This window comes from Miniopterus natalensis, chromosome 1, assembly GCF_054644295.1.
Source record: "Miniopterus natalensis isolate mMinNat1 chromosome 1, mMinNat1.hap1, whole genome shotgun sequence".
Classification (NCBI taxonomy): Eukaryota; Metazoa; Chordata; class Mammalia; order Chiroptera; family Miniopteridae; genus Miniopterus; species Miniopterus natalensis.
Window position 1 is genome coordinate 161,683,094 of NC_142081.1, and position 25,131 is coordinate 161,708,224.

At 43.4% G+C, this 25,131-nt stretch overlaps 1 protein-coding gene across 1 annotated transcript in view; it reads right to left on the reverse strand.

Moving 5' to 3' along the window:
• Positions 1–25,131, reverse strand: part of SLC4A4 (solute carrier family 4 member 4) — a 249,657-nt gene that overhangs the window by 69,390 nt on the left and 155,136 nt on the right. The window contains exons 8-12 of the mRNA XM_016207089.2: positions 19,018–19,105; positions 17,935–18,089; positions 17,183–17,302; positions 15,748–15,922; positions 4,947–5,080 (exon numbers count right to left, since the gene is read on the reverse strand). Of these exons, the coding sequence (XP_016062575.1) occupies positions 4,947–5,080; positions 15,748–15,922; positions 17,183–17,302; positions 17,935–18,089; positions 19,018–19,105 (672 nt within the window). The remainder of the gene's footprint in view (positions 1–4,946; positions 5,081–15,747; positions 15,923–17,182; positions 17,303–17,934; positions 18,090–19,017; positions 19,106–25,131) is intronic.

Genomic DNA, 25,131 nt, shown 5'->3' on the forward strand with positions numbered 1-25,131 from the left:
GTGACAGGCTGCCTCCGCCTACAGAGGCCGTTGCTGTCAATGCCTTCTTATTTCTTATAAGTGAATAGTGCAAGATTCATGTTTAGGAAAATGTGGGTCAAGTACTGACATGTTACCATTTCATACTGATTCATCTAAAATTCTCTGGTGAGTGCTTTACAATATTTTTTCTCATAACTTTTTTGGTGATGAAAGTAGACAGTAGGTGTCACATTTCTTGTATGAGAAAAATAAATCAATGATCATACATGCTTGAAGTGCTACATCTTTGATTTTAGACATGGGTTTCTGATAACTGTTAGTGATACAATTTAACCCTTTCCCAAAGGCATCATATCAACAGCTTCAGCACCAACAACCCAGTCTGGGCCAACAAGAATTCATCGCCTAATTATTATAAGAACCCCTTTACTGATATCCTTACTCATATCCAGGCTTGCCCTACTCAGAGCCATTTTTCACATCACAACCAACATGATCTTTTTAAATGTAAATCAGCCCAGCCGGCATGGCTCAATGGTTGAGCATCGACCTATGATCCAGGAGATCAAGGTTCGATTCCCGGTCCGGGCATGAGCCCCGGTGAGGGGCATGCAGGAAGCAGCCGATCAATGACTCTCTCATCGTTGATGTTTCTATCTCTTTTTCTCCCTCTCCCTTCCTCTCTCTAAAATCAATAAAGATATATTTAAAAAAATAAATAAATGTAAACAGATACCCCAAAAACTTTTTGATAGCTTCCCATTGCTCTCAGAATCAAACTTGAATCTTCTACCTAGCGCAGTGCCTGGCACATAGAAGGGGTCCAATAAAGACTTGCTGGATGAATTACTGCACGCCTGTGACCCAGGGCCTGAATGAGACAGTTCCTGACATTGGTCTACGAGCTATCACATGTAATCAGGAGATAACTGACTGAAGATTTTATAGAACATTAGATTTAAAAGTTCCTTAGGTAATGTAATGTCTCCAGCCTGCTAGCTCACCCTGCAGATGTTGGACTTGCCAGCGGCTATGATAATGTAATCTAAATCCTTATGATAAAGCTATGCATGTATGTACACAGCCTCCTGGTTCTGTCTCTCTGGAGGATCCTGACTAATACAGATACCAACTAGTCAAATCTGCCTCATTTAATAGAAGAGCACAAGACACCAAGGCCAGTGGTAAGTTTAAGTCATTTATCCAATGCCAAGGTGTTACTGGCAGAGCTGGCCAGGAAACAGATCTCTGGATCCTTGTTCTGGTCCTTTTAAAAATTACACCATGATCCCCCTATCCTATTTGTGTGTAGTACATGATAGGGTGAGCCTAGAGTAATCATCCTGTATTTGCATCCCCTCATGAAATCACACAGACTGGAGTACATCACCACAGCAGGAGCTGACTAATGCTGGAGGCCACAGTTACGGTCTACAGGTTCCCCGGAACCTTGCTGAAGGCACCCTCTGCATTCCCTTCCAGGGTCCTTCACACCTGCAACTCCACTGTCTAATCCTCAGTTTTGCGAGATAAGCAGACTGTAGAGAAAGCCGGATTCTAGGAACTAGAGATAGCGGCCATTGTCACACAATGTGTCAGAGTCAGAGCTAAGGAACATAGTCTTATTCCTTCTGAGCCAACAGGCTTTTTAATTAAAATAAAAGTTTTCACCAAGGACTAGTTTTGCCTCCTAAGAAGATAGAAGAGCAAATCTGGATTTGTTCTAAGAATGCTAAGAGCTGTTTATAGGATTGATGTTTATTGGACACGGTGATATATAAACCCATTAACTAGCTACTGATTAGGAACATGGTCAGTTTGAGTCAAAGGAAAAAATGCACATGTGACTTTAAATCTTAGGACCTAAATAATATACCAAACCAGCGGCTCTAAAATACTTAAGTACTCCCAGAGTAGCTCTATATGAATAATCCAAATTAAAAAACCACTAAAATATGTTTACAGCCGCAAGAAAAAAGAGGAAGAAGAAATGAAAAACGTTTTAAAACAAGTTGATCAATAGTCCTAATGACTACAATAAAATGGCAACATTACATCCGATAAGACTATCAGTCCCTTCCGTGCCAAGTTTCAATAGCAATTAAGTTATAAAAAGTAACAGAAAATGACAGTAAGAGACCAAAAAAACTATGGTGAATTAGAGGGAGAAAATGGGTGTATATCCTTATGGTACCATTCAGTGTTCGTAGGCATTCTGAGTTCGTTTCTGAGTGACATAAAACTAAGGACACAAACTGAAGAACTCCTGTTTGAAACATGCTACAGAAATTAATGTTCAGCTACTGACAAATAAAATATAAACTCTTTAAGCTAAATGAATAAATTAAAGTAACAGAAAAAATCATTTGAAGGCTTTTAAGTAAATTATTCAAAGAATATAAGAAATAAAGTATTGAATGATCAAATGACAATTATATAGGCTAAAATCCAACTTTAATTATGAAGTTTCTGCATGGCTTAGGACACAATTTTAAAACTTCTTTCAGATTCCTCACTAAAGAAAAACTCATCTGTTTCTCTGTTATTGGGATACAATGTATAAAAATAGTGCAAAAGAGACTGCAGAATTGGGAAAACAGTTGTGAGCTCTTCTCTCCATTCTGTTACTAATTTTAAAAGGTGGACAGCACATCATTCATATTCTTTTATGATTCTCCAGTTTATAGGGCAAATAGTAAAACCTATATCCCATTTCAGAGAAAATCTGTGGATTATGTGGAGTTACTGTTTGAGTCCACTGAACCTGAAAAACACAAATTTAACTATTTTTCAAAATATTGTAAGATATGTTGGGGAAAGTCTGGGCAAGACAGAATAAAACCGTTTCTTTACTGAAGGATTTCTCAGATCCCTTAGTAAGCTGAAGTGTAAAAGTGAACTACCAAGAGGGAGATATAATATACAGCATTTCCCAGACTTATTGGGATCACAGAAGCTTTTTTCATGGAGCATTTATGGGACTACTAATGGGCCTACTAATTGCTGAAACACACTTTGGGAATTAGTGATCTACACCAATACTCTGTGTCTAGACAAAATATCAACACTGCCGTTATAATATTTAAATGATACAGCAATGCGAATAAAATAATAAGGTTTGCCACAATAAGAAACATTTGAGAAACCCTGTTTTAAATCCATCGCTGAATTACAAGGTTTCTTGTTGCTTTACAATTGTTTTCAAATAAATCACTTGGAACTATGTTTATGTTACCAATTATGATGAAACAAAAGGGAAAGTGAGAAAGGAACTTATTTACTGAAAGGAAATAATCTCTCTCCTACAATTATCTAAAGTAAACCGAGATGCAAACATTTTCTGTAGATTAAGGCTCTGATCACATTGCATCCAATAAATCTTTCTCCAAAGGTTGCGCATGTTTGTTCCTGTTTATAGCACACGCTTGTTTAATCTTTCCACAAAGGCTTTCTGGTCTCACACAATGTTTTCTTAAACATATAAAAACTGTTTGACTCTTTCTATAAACTGACATGAACAGAATCCTTTCCAATGTCCTTCTGAGAATTATAATGGAGGGGGGATGTGTAGTAATGAGCTAGAGAAAACTCACAACATTATTTGAAATTTAGAACTTCAAATTCTCAGAGGACCCTCACTGATGTTCTCAACCCAGTTTCCGAAACACTACCCTGTGGTCATTTCTGATGGCACAGTTTCAAAAGCTATTACACGAGTCCTTAAGTCCATGAAGTATTATGTAGGTAATGACATTTCTAACATTAAAATCCTAAAAACATATTATAATATAAGAATATGGAAATTCCAACAAGGAGTACAAGCAAGTTTTATGAAATTCTCCAATCTGTTAAAGGCTGAGATCTGCCAGTAAATGCAGTTCTCTCTTAGAGGTATTAAGTTCGTTAGAAAGAGGCCAGAATACCCAATTTTATTTCAAATCCATTTGTGTGCTAATATGGCCACTTAGATAATTCGCTTAACTCGATTTTCTCCTTCTTACAACGATCCATCAGTTTCTAAAAGAAAATATTAATATCCTAATAGTCGTGTGCATTAGTACCGTCCAGTGTTCCAGAAGGGCGGCGCCCTGGCGTCGGACGGGCCCCGGCCTGGCCCCGGCCGGCGGCGGCTGCGGGCCACCCACCTGCCGCTCCACGCCGCCCGCGCGTCCAGGGGACACCGCCCGGGAGGGGGCTGCGGGGCCGCTCGGCGCGGCCCGCACGCGGCGAACACTAGTGATCCCCAGCTGAGTCCCACACGGGATCTTCAGCTAACAGCGCGCAATCACGCCTAGGAGCCGCGGGCCGGGGGCACACCTGGCCTCGTCCACGAACGCGCCACGTGACCTTGCAAGACATCTCACTTCTCTGGTGGGCCAGGCAGGACCATGGCAGAAGACCAGTCATTCTCAAATGGGTGTGTGAGGAAAACAAGCCTTAATAAATGGGCTCTTTGGGGGGGGTGACGGAGAATGGGGGGGCACCCAGGGACTAGCAACGTCAGGAAGCCATTCCTACCCCCTGGCTTGAAAAGGCCAAGGACACAGAGTCACCGGGGCCTGGCGAGGGCCACAGCCAGGGCAGAGGAGCCACCCGAAGGGGCTGTCCTCAAGGGACGAGCCGCTGGCGGGCTACGGGGCGAAAGCAGAGCCAGCGAGGCGGGGCAGACACACCCCGCACCTCGCTTGCTCCTGTCCTGTGGGTGCCTCATGTCAACAAGCCCAGCAGGAAGCCGGAGGCAAAGGCGCCCCGGCAGGACACTGAGGGGCCGAGAACGAAAGGGGGGCAGTTGAATTAAATGTACAATGACCGTGGGGCGACCTAGGCTCTCAGGGTCTTTAAACCTCCAAGTCTTCCAACTCCCATATTCTGATCTACTGAACGATTATTCGGTGCCCCACGCAGACTACGAATGTTCTACAGTTAAACAATCCCGATTTGTAATTAGATGTGTATATACATACTTGCTGAAATTAAATAGAAGCCTCTCAAAAACTAGAACAGGTCCTGTGCTGCTCAGAATAGTGAGTGGCTGACCAGCAAAGAGGCAGAAGATGGCTCCAGAGACAGCCGTGCCCAGGAAGCTCTCCAGCACACCCTGATAGGAAGAAAACACAGGTGTTAAAAGGAGCATGTCGTGTTTCTTCTCGCGTGTGATGTCTCTAGGGAGATGAAGCCACGTGAATATGCTGTTAGGAGGGCCAGGGCAAGCATATCGGATACGAACAACAGATTCTTACCAATGTGGGTATCACCACCTAGTTCACCTTATGCACGATTCAGTCATCCCTCCGCACCCCAACGGCTGAACTGCTCAAAGAACCACGTGACTAAAATGACAGGTGGTTGAAAACCGAAGGCGAAAGATGACCCTGATCCATTCTGAAAATATTAACTGAAGCATCTGCACATAAAATCACGTTATATAGCCCGGCCGGCGTGGTTCAGAGGTTGAGCATCGACCTAGGACCCAGGGTGTGATTCCCGGTTGGGGCACATGCCTGGGTTGCGGGCTCGATCCCCAACAGGGGGTGTGCAGGAGGCAGCCGATCAACGACTCTCTCATCACTGATGTTTCTCTCTCTCTCTCTCCCTCTCCCTTCCTCTCTCTGAGATCAATAGTTACATTAAAAAAATAAAATAAAATAGTATTTTATCAGTTGATTTTTAAATTTAAAACTATGACAGAGACCCTTAGTTTATAATACATAAGGCTGCAAATCTGAACAACGAAACCTGTAAGATGAAACAATTTTTAGATGAGTAAAGATATTCTATAGCTTTAAAAGACATAAAATATATTTAGTGGTAAATAAATTTATATAGTACAGGAAAATAATGTGACCTCTGTCCCTTTATGTATATATAAAATAAAATGGTACTAGGAACATTTCCCTCTTCAATTGAACAATAATTATTTGTTCACAGAAGCATGACTTATGTTTACATAAAACAGGCCACCGCCTATCTAAACCAGCCTGAGTGGAGCAGGTGGATTTCTGGGAATCTGAGATGTTCTCGGTCCTCTCCCCGCACCACCAGGTCGCCTATCCCCCTGACAGCCTCACTGAGTCGCCTCTTCCCACTGCCCCAAAAGTCATCCGGCAACTTTTCATTTACTTCCTATAATACACATAAAACGACGACAAAGAAGTTGTGTGTTTTTTAAAAACAACTTATAGAACTGAAATACACTAAGTGCTATGTCCATCCGCTCAAAAGCCATCCTAGGACACCCTTACTGTGGAGTTACTCATCTACTTTTCGCACTGCTTCAGAGCCAGCAATGCTCTCCTTAAAATGACATTAGCGAGCCACAGTCCCTCCTCTAAGGGTAGAGTTCAATTCAGAAAACAGACGCCAACGCTCCAGCGCAGCCCCGCGGACGGACGGCGCCGGGCGGGGGGCGGGGGGCCGAGCGGCCGGGGCCGCTTCCCACGCGAGGGCCCAGCCTTCGCAGTTCGGGGCCGGCTCCTCTCCTGCCCAAGGAGCCCGGCAGGAGACCGCCCCCACGGACGTGCGCCCCGCGGGCGGGAGGGTGCCCTCTCGCTACTCGCAGGCGCCCCGCACAGCTCGCGAGCCCACCCATTCTTCCTCAGAGGGGCTGGCAGCGGAGCACGGGCGAGGCTGGCGCAGCCGGGCAGCCCCCACGCGGAGCCGGGACCCCCTGGAGCCAACGCACAGTCCCCGCCTTGACGTCTTACGCGGGAAGGCCGTGGGGCCCAGGGGCGTAAACGAAGGGCACGAGTCCACGCGCAGCCGGGACAAGACGTCCCTGGAGCGCGGGCACTGCCAGGCACCGCCCGCCGGCGAGGAGGGGCGCCGTCCCCGCCCCGGCCCCTCGGGGCGCGCAGCTGCCTCCGCCCGCGCACTGACGCGGGGTCCCGTGGCCTCCTCGCTTCTCTTTCCCTTTCTCCACTCAGAGTGTGCAACGTGAAGGGCAGGGCCGGGACGCTGGACACACGGGACGGGCAAAGTTACTGTCCCGTCCCCGTCGGCCCGGGGTGCCCGCCTTGCATCAAACTCCCGCAGAGCCCGGGCGTGAGAGCGCAGGAAGGCGGGGGGAGGCGAGACTAAGCCTCGACCTGCCAGCCTGGCCTCGGCTCCCGCTGCGCCTCCACCTGCCCACCAGGGGGTCGCGCTTCCATCCCCGTCGGGGCGCAGCCCGGGCGGCGGCTCGACCCCAGCAGGGGCGGGCGGGAGGCAGCCGGTCCATGACCCTCACTCTGTTTCTCTCTCCCTTTCCCTTTCTCCTCCTCTCTCTGAAATCAATAAAAACATATTTTTTAAAAATAAAAAAAGGTGAATTAGAAAAAGAAAAAAAAGAGCCTCTACTTGGTCCGGCCTCTCTGTGATGAGACGAGGCAGGCACAGGCCCCCCGCGCGACGGTGTTTCCCCGCCCATCGCTCTGCACTCCGCCTCCCTGAGCTCCGCGGGCGCCAGGGGAGCGCCAGGATCCCAAGAAGCAATGCCCAGATCACACCCTGCGACGCTGCGCTCATCAAAGGTCAACAGCCACGGCTGCTCATTCAGTGAAGATAAGAGCTACTTTCTTCCAGAAAATGGCTTTGATTTACGGAGGCCATGTGACAGCTAAAAGGCCGATTATTTTTACTTCGGTACTTGATCCTCTGGTAAGTGCTAGAGTTTCCATTCTGTTGCTGACAATTTCGAAGCAGAGAAAAGGTGATTTATTATACACACTGCACTGGAAAGAAACTTGCTTGAACTGAGAGATGCTTCCAGCGTTTCTGAGAAAAGAACTATTTTCACCATATTTTGACATGTTACTCTTGACGATACAGAAATTTTTAAAAAGTAATCTCATGCAATGAATAACTTTAGTTGAACTGTACCTAGAATTGAAAGCAATTTATAAAGTGAACTCTCAGAAACCCCTTTTCTGATTTATTATATTCAGTGTTCACTGATATAAAAAAGGAAATTAATGCATGGGTGTGCGTATTTTTAGTAGCTATAACTCATAAAGATACTTCTACACCTTACTTCCCACAGACGAACAAGCTCCCTAGCAAGTCATGAGACTGCAGAGGGCTAAGCCCTGGCATGTAGCAGAATCAGGGGCCATAAAGAGCCCCAACTCCATTTTGGTTAGACTTTTATTTCATCCCATTTCTGACTGTCGCCCACCGCAGAACAGCAGAAAGAACAGTGCCGCAAACAAACAATCTGCAGTAGGCAAATCTAGAGTCTAGACTTTGTTCTGCCACCAAAGAGCTGGTGATCTTGAGAATGTCACTTAAACCTTTGTCAAATTGAGTTTTTCCCTGCAGGAGAAAAACATTGAGCTGATGCAGTATAAAATGGACTCTGGAGTCGGAGTCAGACGATCTCAGGTTTATGCCTAGGCTGTGCCATTTGCTCGGTGACTAAGCGAGCTACTTCATCTCCCTGTGGCTTAGGATATGCATTAGATTAGATAATGCATATAAAGTGCTTAGCACAGTCTCCGTAGGTAACACATTTCTGGTGAACAGTACCATACACATAATGGATTTATTTAGATACAAGATGAAGCTGAGCCAGAGGATCTCCAAGGTCACCTCCAGATGGCTCAGCACAAGCCCGTCTGGAGTTGGGAATATCTGAGTCTACATCTCAGCTCCACCAGTCACCAGACTCTAACTGCTAATTCCCTCTTCTGGAACTAACGGCTACTTTACAGGGTAATCATTCAGACTAAACGAGACGTTACTACACAAAGAGCTAAGAATAAAGTAGAGATACGGCCAACGCCGGTTCCCCTTCCTTCCGCTGCTCCCCAGCCTGCCTCCCTTACTTCTTCCTTCCAAAGAGGGAGGAGACGACAAGAAGGGAAAGAGGGGCGACGTGCGAAGGCGAGGGTCAGTCCCGAGAAAAGGGGGAGAGCCTCTGGAGATCCCCGGTCTGCCTTGGAGCAGACTCGACATCCACAGGAGCCTTCGGGCCACACGGCAGCCACCGAGAGCGGCTTCCCTCCGTTCCTCGCGACTGAGCACAGGAAACCGACGGTAAGAAGGCAGAACTGCTTTGCCTCACCGCACCGAAGTCAAAATCCACATCCAAGATAATTTGTGAGCATTCCTCTGCTTACATCAGGGTATGAATTTAAACCAAAGATGGCCCTTGTTTCACAAAACAGCCAAGAAAATCAGCACAACCCTTGACCACCCCACACCACCAAAATCAAGCATAAAAGAACTCAGACCTTAGGAGCAAGAGTCCAAAGGGAAAAAATCCAACTATGACTGGTAATGCCAGCATTAAAAATTAAAAATGTGTGCCGTCAACTCTGACTTCACTGCAACTTAGTATCTTCACATAACCATTGTTGTTTTATGTCCTTTTATTGAGAAATGTATTATTTGGAACAATAATCACAACCCTGCGACTGCTGAATGGCAATGGGGGGGAGAGAGAAGGTGGCACCACTGCCCCCCACAACAAAGATGTTTCCATTTCTTTGACAACTTTCAACCAAGTGAATCTTGGAAAATAAAATATTTTGGTGGCAGATGATAAAGTATTCACCAACATTATTATTATATTTCATGCTTAAAAAAATAATAAAATGAAGCCCGGCCAGTGTGGCTCTGCGGTTGAGCTTAGACCCCTAGGATCGAGGAGATCGGGGTTCGATTCCCAGTCACAGCACATGCCCAGGTTGCGGGCTCGATCCCCAGCTGGGGGCGTGCAGGAGGCAGCCGATCCATGACTCTGGCTGATGTTTCTCTCTTCCCCTCTCCCTACCTCTCTCTGAAATCAATAAAGACCTATTAAAAAAAAAACAACTAAATGTTTCTAACCATAAAAAGAGAAATTCTAGCCCACTGATGGTAGTTTATACAAACTGTATAGAATGTTGAATAGAATTAAATTTCTCTAGATAAGTCCTTGGTTCTGAAATTTAGCCAAGACAAATGATGCAGCCTAATGCGACTTACACATCGCCACTGGACAGAGGCAGTGAGCTCTGAATTATCTGCAGCAGCTTTGATGTCAGGGTCCCAGCATAAGCCAAGTCATATGATCAAGAATGAGTACAGAAGCAATGCAGATACAAAACCAAACTTCAGTCACATGAGAATCAACTGGGAAGCTATTTTTTTTTTTAAGAAAAAAGTGCTGGTTCTTGATCTCTACCTTGAAAAATTAAATCATAATCCCTGAAGATCGGGCCTGGGGATCAGCATGTTTCCAAAGCCCCCAGGGGATTCTCAAGAGGCCCAAATCTGAGCCGCACTCATGCAGCCTTTCCTCCTCTTCAAAATCGGAACCAGCACCGGCAGAGGCAAGGCTCGGTCAGAGACCGTGCATCTCCGGGGGAAGACTGGGTACCCAGCCCTCATTTTTATTCCACCTGTGTAGCCACAGCCCATAAATCAGTGATTTCTGTCCTGACGGCTCACAGCTGCCAAATCCTCGTCGCCACCTACTCTGCCTAAAAGTGCTTCGTCCTCATAACAGGGTTTCTGTGCACACTGCCCAGCAGGAACTGAGAAAGAGGAAGACGAAAGACAAATTAGCTCCCTGCTTGAAGGAAAGGATGAGCCAAAACCTTTGCCAAAGAGCTTCAACCCCACGCCCAACAGAAGGGACAGGCAGGACAGGGGGCTCTGGGGCGCCTTTCTGTTTGAAGAGCTGCGAATATGCATCTAGATCATCTGAAGGGTGCAGACATCAAATGCCAGTATCACCTTACACAAAAATCCATTCCAGATGGATAAAAAATTCAAATGAAAACATTAAAGAATTAAGATATGTGGGTAAATATTTTTCTAATCTTGGGGTAAGGAAGCCTCTCTAAATATATCATGAAAATAAGAAAATATAAAACATTGAAGATTTCGACTGCATAAAAATTGGAATCTATACAGCAAAATAAATCATAAATAAGGTCAGAAGACACATGGTAAGTTTAGGAAAAATATACTTGTGATATTTCTGAGAAGCAAGAAGAAAATATCCTTATTACACAAGGCGTTTTTAACAAGTCAATGAGAAAAAAACCCAATGCCTAAAAGGAAAATACGCCAAGGACACAAATATAAATAAGACTAGATGGCCTGCCCTGGCAGTGTGGCTCAGTTGGTTGGAGCACTGTCCCATACTCCGAAAGGTTGTGGGTTCGGTTCCCAGTCGGAGCACATATGGAAGGCAACCGATCGATGTTCTTTCTCGCATCAATGTCTCTCTCTCTCTTTTTCTCTCTCCCCCTTCCCCACTCTCTAAAATCAATAAGCATATCCTCAGGTGAGGATTTAAAAAAAAGACAGCCAATAAAAATGTGGAAGGATATTCACCCTCGCTGAAAATCAAATAAATTTGATTTGAATAAGAAGGAGTTATCTTTTTTTCAACCCTCAGAAAAACAAAAAAATGAGAATACGGGACAGAGTCCTGATTTTGCAAGGGTGCAGACAAGTGGGCACTCTTGTCCATTACTGGTAGAAGTATAAATTGGTATAACCTTTGTTTATAGATGGGAAAATTGGAGAAAAAGGAAAGTCTACTAATAGGGGATTTATTAAGCAAATTATAGCACATGCATCATGTGTACAAATAGATGTAGTCATTAAAAATGATTCTCAAGCCCTGGCCGGTGTGACTCAATGGACAGAGAGTCCAACCGCACACCGAAGGGTAGCAGGTGTGATTCCCGGTCAAGGGCACGTACCTGGGTTGTGGGTTTGATCCCTGGCCCCTGGGTGGGGCACATGCGGGAGGCGACCCATCGATGTGTCCCTCTCACTTTGATGTTTCTCTCTCTCCCTCCCTTCCACTCTCTCTAAAAAGCAACGGGAAAAACATCCTCGGTGAGGTTAACAACAACAACAAAATGATCTCAAGAACCACACCAAAGTGGAAAGACTGCCATTAAACATAGGCATGCTTTGAAACAACGTGCTTATGGCCTCATTCACATAAAATCTTGTATATCAATCTGTTTGCACATGCATTGCAAGATACATGGGAAGATGTTCATGAAACGGTTAATAATGGTGATTTCTGGGTGATGAGTTTAAAAACAAAATTATATTCTATCTAGTTTTACTGTATTACTTGCATTTTCTACAATGCATAATTACATCTTATAAAAATAAAGCTATTTCAAACTAATTTCAAGCCAAACACAAAATAACTCTCAAAATTTTCAACATTTGGGATCCCCAACCAGCCTAAATCACTATCATTTTCCAATCACCAAGGAAATAGAGTTGGCAAAGGTCTTTCAAATAAAAAAAGAAAAAACTAAACAAATAAAGTTCTGGTAAGTAAAAATTTGGTCACAAATTACTTAACTTTAATCAAACAGGTTTAATTCAGAATCGGTACCTGAAGTGAAGCGAATTACTTAAAGTGCCTCCTGGGAGAAGGAACGGCCAGCAGACCTTGGAGGCAGGTGAGCAATGCAGAGCCCGCCCCGTGTCAGGAGGCAGGCGTTTATTTCTGCTCACCCAAAGGACCCAGGGGTGTCATGCCAGCAGGTTACCCCGCCTCACTTTTTGAAACTGCAGTGTTTCCAGAAGACTAGTTCAGGCAGACTAACATGTTATCTCACATTTCCACTTCGAGTTAGAAATGGATTTTAGTACCAAAGTGAACTGAAATTACTACACAGCCCTAACTATAGTGAAGCAATCAGCAATTTGCTTTAACCTTGCTGTTATAAATTGCACAAGATAAGCTTCATAAATAAATGTCTGTCTCATGGAGGAATGTCATGTGAATAAGGAATGATATATTTCCAACTTAAGCAGATTGATTAAATATTCTCAGCACAGCAGTATGTTAAAATAAATCCTCAGATTTGGAGATGCTAGCTATAAATGTTTCTTATTATGAGACAAGTTCTCTTAAAATGTGCTCTGTTAGGCTCCATAAATATCACAAAATTCACAGAATTCTAAAAATCTTACTATATTCTTTTGCTATAAGGTTGTGAAAAGAGGATTATTATATTTACTCCTGGAAAAAGTTAAAATTACTTTCTTCAATCAATCTTCACTCTAACACATTTTCATTCACAATCAACAATGTTGATTTAGGTTAAAATACTTTTCTTTGTTTCATAAAGCTAAACAACTTTTAAACAACACACAGACTTACCACCCAGTATCAAAAAATGTCCTCTGTATCAGTCTCTTGCCCAAAGACTAAGCTACCCAGAAATATTTGTTAAATAGATATTTAACAATTTAATTAGATGTACCTAAATGAAGAGAACAGTATACCTGCTTGACAAACAAGAACGTAAATACAATGCAGTGAGTTAACATGTATGGTCACAGAATTCAGTGGTGGAAAGGACAGGCTTTCAGGGTGGTGAAGCTGAAAAGCCCGTGTACGGCGAGGGGGCCAGAGTGTTATTACCGCGGGACTTGCCGAAAAGGGTACTAAGGGTAATGAGGGTGCAACAAGAGTGTCGGCACGATTCCTGGACCGCAGACAGGTAATGCTCTTGTTCCACTCCAAGAACAGAAAACAGCACCAGCCTGGGCTGCATCCGAGACGAATGTGAGGCCAACCCCTGACAAAGTGATTCAGTCACTCGCTGGAGCCCAAGGTACACTTTGCCCACACTGAGCAAGGGAGCCGTGAGTACTCCTCTGGAGGCCTCAGAGACCTCACAGCCAAATGCCATGCTGGGGAAGTCGCACAGTCACCCATGTGGCCATTATAAAGTGATTCTATTGGAGCCATCATAGCTTCAGCTGCTTTATTCTGAACACAAGTCCATGGGAAATGATCCATATGGCTCCCCAGGTCTGCTTTTAATAAATGTGCGTGTGTGTGTGTGTACACACACAAATATATGGGAACATTAAATATATATACCACATAAATTTATATGTAATCATTAAATACATATATACCTTATTATATACACATATATGTACATTTCACCTCTGAAATAAATGCTTCAATGTAAATTCCTGTCTTTGAGTAGGCAAGACCTCCTGCACAGAAGCTGGCAGAAGAGTTTGCTTAAACAACAGCAATACAGTGACTCATCTGTGTTTTCACAACATGTTTCTACCCAGCACCCATGTCTATTTGTAGCCTGACAATAAAGGCCCTGTGTGAACCATCTCTGAGCTGTCTGCCTTTAAAAGCAAGGACACTGTTCTCAGTTGACTCATTTGAGCTGCTTGTGCTTTTGAGAATAACCCACTGCCACATTTGTGAAGGCGTGTGATATCACTGAAGATTATTTCAGGCTGTGCTAATGCTTTTCTGCTTAGTCTTGATCTACTGTTTGGAGGATCAAATAGAGCCAGAGGACCTCACCCCCTAAATGAGCCCACGACACACCATGACGGCTATCTCCTGGGGGCACAGAACAGATAGCTCTATTAACACCCTAGACTGTAAATGCTGTCAGAATAGGATTCTTATCTATTTTGGTCACTAATCTGTTTCCCCAGCACTTAAAATAGTGTCTGGCACACAGTAGACATTAAATAAATATTTTCAAAGGAATGAATCAACCTCTGCCATAGACTTGTGAAATGTCCTGGACCTTAGCACCAAATCCACAAAATACTTTGTTGTCCTGCTGCCAAGTCCAGGAGACTTCCACTGTCAGAACATCAGCTCACCGTGTGTGAAAGGATCTACCCTTGCAGGGCTGAGACGCTCTTCACATGTCAAGTCACCTCACTCCCTGGTCCTTAAAATAGACCAAATCAACATGTACAGTGTGTGTATGCGTGTGTGTTATTGATATACATAAATACAATTGTTTAAAACAGTTTCACCCTTTTTACTTGGAGCAAAATAGTCTCCATCTTATTTTTGTGTTTAGGCAGAAATCTAAAACATAAATGTGTCCAGGGAAGAAAACAGAAGTGGAAGAAAAGCAATCATTTGGAATCAGCTGTATTTTTTTCAGCTGGCTGGCAGCACTGAGGAGTGCCAGCCACATAGGCTAAACAGTAGTGAGTCATAAAAGAGAAGGACTGGGTTAGAAAAGGGCTTGAGTCTGGTTGTTTACATGAGAATATCACCCTCGCTCACTACTGTGTGTGCAGCACCTCACACGATGCCTATTTTTTCCTTCATGACTGGATCAATACAAGGAGTTCTATATATTTTTCTGATTGAGGGACTCTGAAGTATCTTTCCTATCACTAAAACGTTAGGTATTACTGATACAAAAGGAAGGCAAGTGCCACCTGCAAAGTCACCAATGAATTGTGGCTCATACAAAACAAGTCAATCCAGAGCCTTTACAGCTTCATGAGAAGCAGGTTCAGGATTAGGAGAAACAACTCTTATCTTGTATTTCTTAAGCTGAGTCCCACTGACAGATAAGCAAATCCACCCTTGAGTAAACATTCCGTCGATGATTCCGTTAGCTCATGTGTACAATGCCGGTGATCGTGCATTTCCAGAAAGAGTGTGACCATCAAGTTTAACAAAATGGTCCATACGTTCAAGGTAGGGCAAGGTCTAAGCCAGGTGCCCTGCACAAAGCTAAAGCAGCTGATATGCTTTGGCCCAAATAGAACTGTATATTCTCATTTCCTTCCCTTCTTTTCTCCACGTGTGACTCAAGCCAGATTTCATCAGGCTATTTTTATAATTATGAAAATGTTGGAAATACAGCAGCAGGCCAGAAGCAAAGTAAAACGCAGCATCCAGCAAAAAAAGGAAAATCACGCTGAGTAACCGAAAGGCCATCTGCTGCTCCCTGAGCTGCAGGGGTGAGGAAGGCAATCTGGGCTGTACTATTTGTGTCTCCCCCAAACCAAACCCACCTGCATGTTGTCAGTGGCATCCCCAAGCAGTCCTCCAAAAGTGATAGCGTTAGTGACAGTCGCCAGATAAATGAAGAGAATTGCTGACAGAGCTTGAATGTTTAAAGCGTCATAAAAATCACTGGCAAAAAATGGTGCTTTCCTCTTTATGTCCTTAATTAGTCCACCACAGAACCTGAGTAAAGAGAAAGCAAACAAGTGACAATGTAAAATAAATTACCATCAAATTAATCAAGAGATAACTTATTAAACCACAAAGAATTTGTACTTAAAGTGCTTGAATGAACAAGGTACTATTTAACCACTTAAGATACAACCAGAAAGCTGTGGAAGGATAAATTTTCTCCTGTCTTTCCCTTTTTCAGTCACCAAATTAGGTGTCACATTCCCTAAAGACCAGATGGTCGGTCTTTAGCTGAGAGCGAATTGTCTAGATAAATGAAAACTTCTTACTGTCTGAAGGAAAACATAGAAACATGTGAGCAGATCATAAAAGGACCTTTATAATCTTGCTATAGATTCCTTTCCAGCCTGGTTCATTCGTTCGTTCATTCATTCGTTCATTCATTCATCATTCCACAAGTGTTTGCTGGGCATCTGTGATATACTCAACACAAATCTGGGTGCCGGAGATACAACAGCGAATGATACAGAAAACAAAAAACAAAAAGACCCCACCCTCGTGAAGTGTACTTTCTGTGTGGAGGAGACACAAGAAGTAACATGCGTGGTGCTAAAGAGAAGTGGGGAGGGGAGTTACTCAGGGCGAGGGCAGCAGTGGCTGAAACACCACGGCGGCCAGAACAGGCCTCCCGAGCCGGCGACGGGCTTAGCGGAAGCCATGGGGGGGGGGGCGGACCTGCCACCCGCGGGCAGCCCAGGCCTGAGCCCCCCATCCCTGCAGCAGCTGCCGCTTTCGAGGGAAGGTACAGGGAGAGGTGGAACCGCGAACCCCCGAGGGCGTGAGCGGCGCTATTCATTCCTCCGGCACACACTGCCCACACTCTCTGCTTTCCTCTCTCCAGTCACACTGGCCCCAGCGCCGGGCACTGCTGTCCCCGCTCCCAGCCCATGTCTCCGTGCTCTGCCCCCGCAGAGGCCGCGCTTCACTCCAAGGCTGTCCTGGCCACCCGGCCAAAACACCTTCCTCCCGCCGCAAACTCCCACTTCCCCTTGTGTCCCCTATGACACCGTCACCACTGTCCTTATTCGCTCCCTGCCTGTCTCCACCGCTAACTACAAAGCAAGAGCCCAGAGGCCGGGCTTTTGTTCAGTCCACCGCTGCGTCTCGGGGGCTGTGACTATTAGGTAACTATAAATATTTGTTGGCTGAACAGATGTACACACCAGTGAGTCAAATGCTGACAGAAAGATGAAGGGACATTTAGGTCTAAGGAAAACCTCGTCATGAATGACAAAAGAACCCCTCAGTTACCGTCCAGTCCTCTGCAATTCTTCACTGTCCCCGTGACCTCCGCCGCCACCGTGGCCGCCATCGTGGGGTGTGTCCCCGTTCATCTGGGAAACATTCTCTCCACCTGAGTACATGTTCTTTCTAAGACAACAGAGCCCAAGAGAATATTAGTTTATGGTGCACATCTGCCTCTCAGTTGTGCCAGGCACCAGCTAATGAAGAGAGGAGCCGAAACCCTTTGGGAGAAAGATCATTGTTTCCTTCTGCCATCCTAACAGGTGATTCTGGAAGTGTTATATTTAGAGCCAAACAAATGACGGGAGGAACAGAAAAGTTGAACAAACTGTGTGTTGTATAAGAGGGAAACCTTTTCACCTGGAAAATAACACATTTCCAGAAAATGGCTTCTCCTCAATTATCTTACCGAATTTCTTAACCTCTTAAATCTACAGGGTGTCATCTTGAGTAAACTAATCTTTCCACAGGCACAAGGAGTCCCCACAACATCCCCTAAGAATCTCTATGATGTATTCCAGTCTCACAATCTGAGATCTCTAATTTGTAGTCACCAAAGCACATCACAACATATAACATTCATTTCACAGTGTCAATGAAATGTGAAACCGAGGCACACATGTGATTCATCTGAGATGCGACAATATACCAAGTTAAATGGGAACTAAAAATATTAGGGCAGTTGCCCGACTCCATTTCCTTTGCCAAACATAGCCTCTTTCTCAAGGTTTAACACCCCCACCTGCTCGATAATTTACCTTTTGTCAGACGATGGAAGGCTCTTAGGAGGCTCTATCCTGATGGCTGGATCCCATTCCCCAGGGGGAAGGACGATGACTTCATCTAGGAACTCATCGATGCCGGCAATCAGGTCCTGCCTATCTTTTGCTTTATAAGCAATGTCATGGAACACCTGAAAAAATAAGAGGTGTGCTGAGCCAACAAGACAACTCTCCACATGCCTCACGTGTCCGGCCTGAAGAACGCAATCCATAGCCCACTTTAATATGGCTGTTTCTTCTATATGTCTTTTTTCCCTATCAATACTGTAAAATAATATTGCCTATCATCTCCCATCGGTCTGTCCCATCACTGATATAGTTGCTATGGAAACCAAATAAAAATGATTTGGAGAAATATACTGAAGAGTCGTTCCCTGAAATAAAAACTACCGGGACAAACCAATGCTGATAATTCAAGAAGGAAAAGTTCACACTGAGTGTTATGATCAGGTTAAGACCCAAACACTGCAGCTCTCAAACACACAAATAATGTCAGCTATTACAAAATAAGAAAAATCTGAGTCATAGTGGCGACACATAAACCAAAGGACTGTAAGTAGGTGATAATCTGTCCAGCTATGAAAGGCTTAGGATACGGGCAAGGGACGGTCAGGTCATCAGCCAGGTGAGAACAGAACAACTGCAAAGAGGATTATGTACATTCTGGGATGCGGACAGTGTCTGTCCATCTAGTCATCCAGCAATAACTCAACCATCTAAGGCAGCAAATGCTCCATGCCTTTCACGCAAATATCCAAAGAAGGAGCTTCCTGACCGTGTCTCATTCAGTTGGAAGGGTGTGCTGGCCAGCCTTCTTCACAACGGGGCTCACTCTTGGCCAGCAAGCTGACATCACACGGTTTCCAAAAGGTCAATTTTAGGTTGGAATAAAACACATTTCCCTTTATTTTCTAAACATTTTCCATTCTTAAAACTGACCGATGTTAAATGTTCTTTAAACAGTTCAAGTCACTGTGTTAATTTACAGTGACAGCCAAGGCGCAGTATGAAAACACACCAGTAAGACACGCACAGAGCAGCATCTCCCCAGTTCCCTACCTCGTCAGACATCAAGGTGGCGATGGCTCTGCCAATCTCATGGTAGGACTTGGCCTTCCCCTTAGGACCTAGGAGAATGAACAAGAACCTAATGGAAGGGGAAAGAAGCAAAGGCTGTAACACACATTTCATCCAGCTCAAAATACATAAAACTGAGACGCGCTTATCCTAGTTCATGAGAGGGTTAGGTCCAGAATTCACCCTTAAACAAATGGAATATTCGTGGCAGGATGACAGATACACTTTCAACTACAGTGAAACAAACCCCACTGTTCCGTTTATTGGAGGCGACGGAGAATTCAGCGTGGAAGCCTGAGAAGCGTCTCCCCTGAGAAGGGAAGGTTCACTTGTTGAGCCGTTCTATCTTTCCCTCCTAAGCTTTTTCCTCTCCATGTCTACTGAATTGCAGAATCTTTGGAAAAACCCATTAAACACAATAACTAGAAAGACTTAGTACATCTTCAGACTTCTCTGGCTTCTCCTTACCCAATCTGGGCAGTGACATAGGATCTTCTCCCGACTTAAGAAATGTTTCTACTCAGAAGTGACTGGGGGTCAGCAAAAACCAAGTCTTCCACGAGTTAGCCACATGCTGACAGCCAAAGTAAAGAAAGAAGATATGGGAAAAATGCAAAATAAAGCATCATTCACAGTTAAGGGTTTTGTGGTGTTTTTTTGGTGGGTGTCCCTATTTTCCTTTCCAAACTTCTTTCCTTGATATTGCACAAGCATTGCCCCGCAGTAAGTAGGTCCTGAAACTTGCAATAATAAGCTTATCCCATTTAGGTTCACCTCTTATCATGGTGGAAGAAATCCTTCACTGATGATAAGAGCAAAGATTCATGTCTCGACTAGGGAGGCGGAGACCCCATATGTAAATGAACAAGAAAAAATATATTAAAGGCGACATAGGATAAATTCTTGCCTTGCTTATGATCATGTCTTACCTAACACAGAGGTAATAAAAATGATCACATCTATTTGCACAGCTTTTTAAAGCTTGCAAAGCACTCCACGTCCAGCACCTCATTTTAACTCCCCACAACCCTCTGCAGTAAGAACAGGTATCCTGTTCCTGTTTCATGGTGCAGAGACTGAGGCTTGAGAAGGTTAATGGATGAGCCCAAACACTGTGCCTGGTAAATGGCAGAGAGCAGACAGGCCTTCCTACCCCTTGTTCTTTCCAGAGTACAATTCTGCCTAATATTACCTGCACAACCTACACACTAGGGTTGTGATCAACAGAGAAAGGCTGTCCAACAATGACTTCCATGGATCACCTTGGGGAAGGATATTGTGGATAGTTAGCTGGTGGCTAGACATCTTAGGTAAAATTTTAGGGGACCAGGAATGGCTGAGGACTTGGCTTAGTAAAATTTTATTTTTTACTTATTTATATACCTCACTTTAAATAAAAAGGGACTGACAGCAAGTACTCTTGAATGTGTTAGGGTCTGTGCCAAACAGCCCTCCCATAGATAATTCCCTTTTTTCATTATAAAATTCAATCCAAAGAAGAAAAAAAACAGAAGTGTAGAATATAAAAAAGTATCTGAAAGCAAGAATACTCAGTTTATCTCAGAATAGCCATAAAGCCATTCAGTACTTACACACTGAGGAGCCAGTTCTGCAGTGGGGCCCCTCGCCCACTTTCAAGGGCTATCACAGTGGATGGACTAGCCAAGTAATCAGCAGGCACAAAAGTCTGTGCAAGTATGAAGGAAGCTGTTACCAGAATTGGATTTTCGTTCTTCTAACACTGAAGTTCAGTTGATACTAGAGCTTTTCTTCCTTCGAAGCTGGGCCTAAGTTATATACCACTACACAGAGAATTATAGTGCTCCTTTATGACGATGAAATGTGTTTTTCTAAAGGGACTGATCACTGACTTGAGTACAACACATGCACTCAATATTTAACCACTAAGGCAAAATACAAATTAAGAAACTCCTATAGTAGTGGTCACATTTCCCAACCCCTATTTGCCTGTCTACCAACGGCCAGCTGTCGGGAAGGACAAAAGAACATAGTTTTAGACAAAGGGGACAGGTGCACTGCAGCAAGAGCAAACGGATATCTGAATCTTATATTTAATATATTTTTTAAATATTAAGGTTCCTTTTTCTGCCATTTTTATTATTTCAATGTATCTAAATATTAGTTTATCAATAATATATAATCTCTAAAACATTTCCAGAACCACTCTGTACCTCTTCTTGCCTCTCCCTAGCATCTCCATCATGATTATAGTTTACAAATACACATTATGGAAATATACACTTATCAACTGACACAGGAGTTAATTTTCAGGTTGACTATATGGCAGCAAAGCCAAAAGACTCTCTTGTTAGAAAGTGAGTAAAAGATTCTCAGTTATTTATAGTCCTCAAATATAAACTTTGGCAGGTAATGGGCCATTATTCTAAGAGCTGGTGGAATAATGGAGCTGCCAAGTTAAATTCTATGAGATGAGGGCATACACTTTCTTCTTCTTTTTCACCCAGCCCCCCACAACTCCCTGACAGCTGTCAGTCTGTTTTCTGTATCTATGAGTCTGTTTCTATTTTGTTTATTTTGTTCATTCGATTCCATGTATAAGTGAAATCATATGGTAGTTGTCTTTCTCTGACTGGCCTATTTCACTTAGCATAATATTCTCTAGGTCCCTCCATGCTATTGTAAAAGGTAAGCTTTCCTTCCTTTTTACAGCTGCATAGTATTCCATTGTGTAAACATACCACAGCCTTTTTACCCACTCATATACTGATGGGCACTTGGACTGCTTCCAAATCCTGGCTATTGTAAATAACACTGCAATGAACATAGGGGTGCATATATTCTTTCAATTTAATGTTTCAGGTTTCTTATAATTGTTTACTCTGGGCTCTGCTAAATGGTACCAAAGAATAAATGGAAGTAGCAGACCAATGGTGAATATAACATGTATCAGAGCAAAACCCAATATCTGAGAATTATGTTTCACTAGCTTCAGTAAATTAGATATAAAGGTACTATGCCTCTCTTTTAGGTAATATAATTTATATATGTGTGTAATTTTTATATATATATAAATAATTTTCTTCTTTAATGAAAAGTTACCAAGTGCCAGATAGAAGCAACATGTTACATACCAGTTAAGTTTTTCACATTATTTCAGTCAGGAACCAGACAGTAAATCCCATCTCCTTAAAATGATATAGAGAATACCAGAGAAAACCTGGCCATTGATAAGTAGCAGAAAACATCACCTCAGGTCGAGAATTTCATCTATAGGATCACAACACTTAAGAAGCCTCTAATTTGGACTGTATCCTCGAAATGGGGATGAAAGATCAGGGAAAACTAGCAGAACCGCTCATCAAGTTCAAGTTCCTTCTGCTTGAAACGTGTTCTCTCCCCTTTAAACCTCAAAGAAGCGAAAGCTGTTACAACTTTTAGGGTAGAAGTACATCTTGCCAAAGCCAGCTTTTATAATGTACTGAAACTCCTTTCATGACCCAAGCTGTTTTTTGTCAATGGACAGATGTTATTTTTAACCAGAAGCTTTTTTCTCTATTAACAAATTCAAGTAAACATCACATTTGTGTGGCTGGAAGGGCACAGCCCACGTTGACAGCTCGGGGGAAAATTTTAATTTATGTGACTGAGTTCTTTTGATTCACTCATAACTAGAAATAAGTCACAGTGAGAATTTTTAATAGTGCCTGGTCATCTCTGGGATCTTCATGAGGTGCTTCTACTCCTGTGGGCTTTTTCATATAACTGATCGTGCCTGGGGAGGATGCCTGCGGCATTTTCCAAAACAAAAACAAGTGCCAGATGATCTGTGTCCGGAACCAAGGGGCTATACTCACATTCACAAAATAATTATAGCAGAAACAGAGCACAATATCAGAAAAAGAGCCAGCCTTCCTAAACCACTCAATCTTTTCAGAAAGGATGTGCACCCCCCTCCTTCCTGATATATCACAGCTATTTCTAGAATAAACTCAGCCTTTACCAATCCTTTATTCCCTTCTCTCAAAACAACAGTGAATCAAATAATCCATTATTCATATTTAGCAGCTTTGGAAAATGTGGCTGAACTGTAGCTTCCACAATAGACTCATGAGAACCACAAACCAGCCATAACCCAACCACATTACTTATGTAAACAGCAGCCAGCAACTGGATTGTTGGACAAGACAGACCTGAACTAGCAGGGCCTCCATCCCAAGCCCTCTAATAGGATGTTTTATGGTTTTGACAATTAAGTGAAAACTACTTTTTTTAGGCAAATAATTATTTATAATATACAATATATATTAACTTACAGTGAAACGAAAGAGGTAAACATTCAAATTTTTTAGAGGGCTAGAACTCATTGAATAACCATTTGCCTTAGATGTGAAAATCAAGGTCAGAAAAAGACAAACGGCTCAAGGGTTTTTATTATTCTTCATGGGAAAACCCTGACGCATTTTATTCCAATCCATTCTAGATATCTACTTAGATTCTCCCTAAAAGCCTGACCTCTCAGGCAGAAATCTGCAGTTCTATTTCTAGCACTGATAATGGATCTTCCCTCCACCTCCATCTCTCAACTATAAAATTGGAATAATAATATTTATCCCCTACAGAGCTCATAAATATGAGTTAGTAGAAGCCTCTATGGATAGATAAAGATGACAGCAAGCAAAGGGTGTGCAAGAGGCTAGGAAAACCATAAACGTATCCTACCAAGTGACCAAAGCTCCAAAAACAGTTTGTTTGCTTTCACATGGATGGCAAGAAGGGCCCTAAGCAGATAACATCCACCCGGTTGGTGGTAGTCCAGCCATGAACAGAAAGCTAAAGTAGATCATCCAAGTAACAGAGTAGAAAAACTTGTGAACTCCACACAAGGGAAACTCCTAGAGCTACACTTCCTAAAAGGTGCACAACAGTAATACCGCTTATTATCAATAACAGTCATAAGCATGAGAGCATAACTTTACTCCACCTTCAAAGGGGACAATGACAATTACAAGCTGTGCAAAACAAAGATATTTCGGGTCTCCCTGCAGCACACAGGGTGGCGTGCCCATCGGGGCACACGGCTGAGCGCAGAGGCGGTCCCCCACAATGACTGCCACATTCCTTGTGGGATTTCCTTTATTGGATTTCACAGGATGCAGCCACCGTAAATGGCCCTGCATTACTCATACACAAAAAAAGCTAATGAGACTCCCTCCTCAGTGATTACAGCTTGCACTGGTTCGGAGGACAGCAAATGAATAAAACTATTTCCTGGGAAAATGTTAACATGCTAGGATATATTGTTCAGATTACTGCCCCGAAATAGTCTGATGACATTATTGAATTACATTCCCTTGAATTGCTGGGCTCCTTTTGTTAACTCAAATGATGCTGTATTTTACCTCTAGACCACTGCCGGGCTGGAACACAGAAGAAAAGAGTGAGACAGGCAGAAGCGGACGATAAGAGGGACACAGAATTTGCCACTCGATAAACTCATGCTATTGTTAAATAAGAAGTCTTTGAAAATATTTTTTATTTATAGCTTTTAAAGAAAAATAATAAAAGTGGAAAAGCAAGAGCAATTTAACACTTCTTGGCATATTTCTTTTTTCCTTTCAAGCCCCAGTGAAGTCAGTCCAAAGAGACATAAATAAAAGCATAGGGACACACGAGCTGGCCTTCAGCCGACGTCTGAGTCAGCTAGCTTTCGCCAGGTGGCTGCTCTGACAGGACTTCAAGGCTCTGCTGGCCCGTTTTCAAGGAAAAAGCGAAGGCACAGAAAACACAAATCAGGATAATCCCATTAATTGAATAAGCAATGATCATCTCCTTTCTTCTGCTATTTGGCCAATGGCTGCCTAACAGTGGCAAGTATTACTCCCATTGGAAGTGTCTAAGAAATACACAAATGCGGGAAACCCCGCATGATCAGGACGAGGGTCCTGTAATCCGTGAATTGGGAGGCCATGAAAGAATGGTTCTCCCCATTTTCCTTCTGATTTGGCTCAAAACCAGCCTTGAGCCCCCTGTCACTGCCAGTTAATCAAGCCCAGACCACCTGGGGTCACTAAGGAGGATTCACTACCTGGGGGAGCCTAAAGAAGAGAAAAGCCA